The following is a 5,776-nucleotide window of genomic DNA, read 5'->3' as shown; positions in this document are numbered from 1 at the left end:
ATGCGTATTACGTGTTTAGTGTATAGGTATGCGCGTTTGAATATATATGTGCACAGGCGTGTTGTCTTTCTTTACAAATTGACCAAAACAAATTACTTGTCTGGCCTTAAAAATGTATAATACATAATTATTTATCGCTTCTGAGTAGCCATGTGAACCAGAACTATTTTGACAACGTTTCATCTGTACAGGGGTAAAGGGAAGGAGAAGGGGTCCTTCACAGGGGAGGGACTAGTTGACACTTCAGGACTGCGTTGTCGTTGCGTCCAGGCGCAGGTCTTTCATCAGATCCGGATACGGCCTGGATCCGTCGGACTGCGGTAAACCTAGGGCTGGGCGATATGGCTTAAAAAAAAAATCTCCGATTTTTTCACACCAAACCCGATTTTCGGTTTTAATCGATTTTTTTATTTCTATTTAAAAACAAACAACAACCGACAAAGAAATTGCTCAAAACAAATATACTCTTTATTTCGTTCTGATTTTCCCTTATGCAGTTTAATCTAAATGTCCCCTTGGGGCATAAGTGTAACAGGAAAAAAGCCTCAAAACATGCTTGTAAACGAGATGGCAGGCCCTGCCATTGTAAACAGTGAAAATGTAGCTAGCTTATCAGTTTTATAATAACTTCAAACTTACAGTGACACAATGCACCTTCAAAATAACTTAAAATATAAATAATAAATAAAGTTTGAAAAAACAATTTTGGTCAAATAAATGTAACAAAAATGACAAAATTAGATGTATTACAAAAATACATACTTTTAACAGTGGTATTCATAAAGGGCAAACACAACTTTCAACAGTTGTTCTGAATCCCTGAACTTGTAAACAAAATGAAACATCTGCATCCATTACTTTAGTTTCAACATTCTTCTTTTATGCATTTTTAGCCAGGAAGACAAGCCTGTCTACTACCTCTGGCTTGAGGCATGCCCGGTTACATGTAACAATTCCCCCTCCCACACTGAAAAGCCTTTCTGATGGGGCACTTGTAGCAGGGACAGACATGTATTTTTTGGCCAGATTACTGAGCCTTGGGAAGTTTGGTTCGTGACGTTTCCACCACTGAAGTGGATCAGTGTCTGGGTCAACCTCAGGGGTCAGTAGGTAGGTTGCCTGCTCTGTCTCTACTTTCACTTCCTCTGGTTATTGAGAAGATGGCTCTGGCACATTCTTCTTGAAGAAAACAGTTAAAGTCATTTTCTTATTGGGCGGAGGATGTGCTTCTCTTTGGCACACCTGCACAGCTGGACCAGGCTGCTGAGGCGTACTTTTTTCAGCAGGCAGAGACATCAGCTCAGTGACAGCTCTTTTCTTGATTTGTTACACCTTCTTGGGGTCAATGTACGTTGTACGGAACCTGGGGTCCATCAGTGAGGACATGTCCAAGAGTTCATTCTTCACAGGGTCGCTGTATTTGTCATCAAGATACTGCATTATGTTTCTTTTTATTGTTTTAGTGAGTTCGGTGTCTTCCTCCTCTGGCTGTAGGAGATTGTTTTTGAACAAATGCAGTACCGGTTTAATGTAGGAGACACTGACATAAGCCTCCCCGGACAGGGCGTCTGTAAATTCTTGGAGTGGCTTGATGGCTTTATTTACGGACTCTAAAACCTCAATATCTTGCCAAGTGGGGACAAGATGACGGCATTTCTTGTCGGACCCCAGGACACGGACTATGGCCTTCTCCTGTTCGAGAAATCTCTCCATCATTTTTTGACGTGAACCCCATCTGGTTGGGGACTCCGTTACCAGCTGATGACTGGGTAGACCAAGCTCAGCCTGTACTTCAGCCATCTCTCTTCTTTTCATCCAACTATAGGAAAAGGCAGCAACCGCCTTTTTACAAACCCCAATAGCACGATTGATTCGTGGGTCCTTCACACCATTCTCTGTACAATAAAGAAAGAAAGAAAAAACAATGAAAACTATTTTTAGTGTCACTATTGGTCAGTGTCAAAACAAGTCTTTTTCACATTTCCACATGTTATTAATGCACACTAAGCGCGCACACACACACACACACACACACTCACACTCACGCACACACACACACACCATACACACACACACACACACACACACACACACACACACAATTATGATTAATCATCATGTTCATTTTGTGGAATATGTTTTGATTTCATTAAATTGCATTAATTACAACATGCAATAATTGGGCTGGCCTGTTCATGTGTAAAACAAAATCAACATCACTTGAATGCATAGCCATTAGACTCTTACCTATAGCGTTGTACAGCTTATGTCCAAAGCACTGGAGGTTGGGCCACTCATTGTCTCTCAGAGCTTTTATTATGTTGGTGCCGCTGTCTGTTGTCATACAGATGAGTCGTTCTTCATCAAGGTTCCATGAAGTCAAAGCATCTTTTAGCCCCTGCGCAATTATTTCTCCTGTATGGTCATCGGGAAAGTACGCTGTTTGGAGGCAGACGCTTCGCAGAGTCCAGTCGTCAATATAATGCACAGTCAAACTCATATAGGGCTGCATCGTTCGACTGGACCACAGGTCCGTTGTGGCGGAGTAAAACGACACCCCCTCCAGCTCTCTAGCGATCTTTTCACGAGTACTGTTGTACAGGCGAGGCAAGGCAACTTCGGCAAAATATTTGCGGCTTGGTAGCACATACCTGGGGTCGACAACTTTCAGCATGTTAATAAACCCCGGCTTTTCCACAGTGTATATTGGCACCATATCTCTTGCTATATATTTCGCCACTGAATCCGTGATTGTTTTACACCGGGGTCCTTTCTTGTCATAGGGGATACAGTTCGAAAATCTTTCTAGGACCGTAGTTTGTTTTTTTGCGGGTGTGTCTGTGTTTGAACTGCGGTCTTGTTCGTTTCGTTGAGAAGCACACACCTCCCACTCGGCTGCATGCCTCTGTTTAAGATGCTGGAATAAATTTGTTGTGCTGCTACCTTTGGTAGCAACAGCTTTTAAACACACTTTGCAATGTGGCGTTATTTGTTGTGCGTCTGACACCAAAAAAGCGAACCAATTCCAAACAACCGATGAAACTGAGCCTTTCTTTGGAACGAGCTCATCCTTGTTAACTGCCATGTTGTCTGTGTGGCTGTAAGGAGAGCGGGGGGCGCGCTGAGCCCACTCTGAACTACGGAAGCCTATTAAGGGGAGCGTCGGTGGTGGAAGTTCAAGTGAAAACCGATTTTCATTAAAAACAAATCGCCCGATTTTCTTTAAACGTCAAATTCGAGTTAATCGATAAAATCGATTTATCGCCCAGCCCTAGGTAAACCTTGGGATAAACAGAGAGACTTATATTAGCGTAGATGTCATTCTTCTTATGATGTAACGAGTACATCAGGATTCAGAGATGGGGACTCGAGTTTGAGACTCGGACTCGAGTGCGACTTAAGTCCCACACACAGTGACTTCAGACTCGACTTGAGACTCGTCCTCGAAAGACTTCAGACTCGACTCGGACTCGAGCTGCGGGACTCGTGAACAATGTTTATTTTTAGGAAACGTCTGATGAGCTCGCTGTTATCCCCCTCCCTCCGTTACAGCCTGCCTACGTAACCACGTACTACGTGGCCTATTGCTGGCAGCGCGCGCGCGACCACACATGAGAGGAAAACAAACAAAAAGTTCGACTGCACCGGCCGCTGCTGTGCCATTCATCGTTAGTTTTGGGTTCAAAAACTTCAAACAAGACGCGCTCAAAAGAAGCGCTCAATGCAAAATATGCAGTATCACGATAAAAGATTCTGGCTCAACTACATCTAATTTTATCAGGCATCTGAAAACGCACCCTGATAGGTGAGTAAACATGTTTAGCTCAGCATTGACCATCTACCATTAGCTTGCTTATTGCTTTAGCTACCTAACGTTACGGGAGGTTAACTCCGATTGTTTAATTGCCAAACTTGTGGTGGTCGACTAACGTAACGTTAATCATTTACGTGCCGCTGGCTGCCCGTTGTCTACAAACAGGTTACAGGATTATTGTTGATCATGTAACGTTACAGTTTCATTTAGTTATAACGTTACACTGGTTTGAGAGTCTGGGTTGTGTTGACTTACAGTATATAAGCTATGATTAGTTACATAGGCAGTGCAACCAGAAAAAGCCAGAAATGTTGTGTGGCCCATACCTAGTGTGTTAAGAGAAGAGAAGGTTAACCAGTTTGATCTCACCCTTTGGATTTTTTTATTTCTAAACATTTTGTTCTTAACAAGTTACATGCCATAAGTTGGTCAGTTGCTTCACATTTACACTAAAGATTTTGAGCATTTTAATGTTTTGGAAGTGCACTGTAGTGTTAATTTCATTTGGATGCAATTTAGCTACACTGATGTTTTGCACTAAATAGGAGTGTGTCAATTTTAGTGTTGTGAGTTATATCATTTTCTATATTTGGTCTTATGTCTTGGTATGTTCAAGCTACAAGGCAAAATAAAGAAATTAACTAAAGGTAAAGCATTCTTGGTGTTTTTGTCATGTTGCAATAGCCTGTTTACACTGAATATATACCAAAATCAAAGCTGATACTGTATGCTAATAGATAAAGGAGTCATAATAACATATGGTACCACTTTATTTTGATAGTCCACTTTATACATTCTGCTAACTATAAGTAACTTTGCAGCTGCATGTCAACTAAATTTCATTAGAGTATTAGTAGGCTTAATATCTGCTAATTATATATTATAATTTCTAATTTTGTTGGTTCCCCAACAGATATTCTACTGACTATAAGTAACTTGGCAACTACAAGTCAACTTGTTCTCCAAACCCGAACCCACATCATAACCTGACAGTCTACTAATACTCTAATGAGAGTTAGTTGACATGTAGTTGAAAATGTACATGGTTAGTAGCATGTCTAAAGTGGACTATCGAAATAAAGTGTAACCTAACATATTACATGCTTTGAATTCCTAATATAAAGCTATGCAGTGTTCTAAGCAACCTGGATGGGTCGCTGTACGTTATGCAACACTTATAACCACAAGAGACTTGAGACTTGACTTGGACTCTAGCTCAGAGACTTGAGACTTGACTTGGACTCTAGCTCAGAGACTTGAGACTTGACTTGGACTCTAGCTCAGAGACTTGAGACTTGACTTGGACTCTAGCTCAGAGACTTGAGACTTGACTTGGACTCTAGCTCAAAGACTTGAGACTTGACTTGGACTCTAGCTCAGAGACTTGAGACTTGACTTGGACTCTAGCTCAGAGACTTGTGAGCATCTCTGATCGCCACGCTGTGAGACATTTAATCGCTCTGTGGTCAAACTGCTGCAGTTTTATTTACAAAAAGGTGGAGCAAAAAAAACTGCTGCACTGAAGAAGCTGTGTGAAGGAAATGGGATCTCCTTTGTCAAACTGGGTAAGTTTCATAATATCAGATGGTCTGCATGGAGGCATGAAACACTGTTAAAAATATCAAGACTATTGCCAGCCATTAAAATGCAACTGGCAACGAGTGATAACAGTGACTTGCAGCATATCTGCACAGAGCGTTTTCAGTGCTTTCTGTCAAACATGTTTGACATTGGCAACATTTTGAAGACCACATCCATTAGGTTTCAGAAGGAAAAGCTGACCATTGGAGAATGTAAGGATGAACTCATGGTGGCCATTGGACAGTTCACACTTCTGCTTGATGGTTAAGACCACAGGGCACACACTGTTTCTAACGCTGATGCTAACAGAGACAAGACAAACTTACTCAGGGGGTTAATTGAAGAGTTTGAAATCAGATATGACTCCCTCAAGTTGTATGA

At 41.6% G+C, this 5,776-nt stretch overlaps 1 protein-coding gene across 1 annotated transcript; it reads right to left on the bottom strand.

Annotated features, from left to right (window-relative positions):
* Nucleotides 1-446: 446 nt before the first annotated feature.
* LOC130088341 (E3 SUMO-protein ligase ZBED1-like) lies at nucleotides 447-3,264 on the bottom strand. The gene is made up of 2 exons (XM_056255069.1): nucleotides 2,248-3,264; nucleotides 447-1,895 (listed from the first exon to the last, which is right to left on the bottom strand). Exons 1-2 carry the CDS (start codon nucleotides 3,083-3,085, stop codon nucleotides 1,327-1,329), a joined length of 1,407 nt encoding a protein of 468 aa, XP_056111044.1. The 5' UTR covers nucleotides 3,086-3,264; the 3' UTR covers nucleotides 447-1,326.
* Between the last annotated feature and the right edge of the window lie 2,512 nt (nucleotides 3,265-5,776).

Source organism: Rhinichthys klamathensis, unplaced genomic scaffold (assembly GCF_029890125.1).
Source record: "Rhinichthys klamathensis goyatoka isolate OS25496 unplaced genomic scaffold, OSU_Roscu_1.1 h1tg000117l_1, whole genome shotgun sequence".
Taxonomy (NCBI): Eukaryota; Metazoa; Chordata; class Actinopteri; order Cypriniformes; family Leuciscidae; genus Rhinichthys; species Rhinichthys klamathensis.
This window is presented reverse-complemented; position numbering and strand designations above follow the sequence as displayed.

What these genes read in the sequence shown, in the direction of transcription:
- LOC130088341 (XM_056255069.1), bottom strand. Translation starts at nt 3,085, where the DNA reads ATGGCAGTTAACAAGGATGAGCTCGTTCCAAAGAAAGGCTCAGTTTCA. An exon ending in TAAGCTGTACAACGCTATAG is followed by an intron (nt 1,896 to 2,247) that starts GTAAGAGTCTAA and finishes TTTATTGTACAG; the next exon opens with AGAATGGTGTGAAGGACCCA.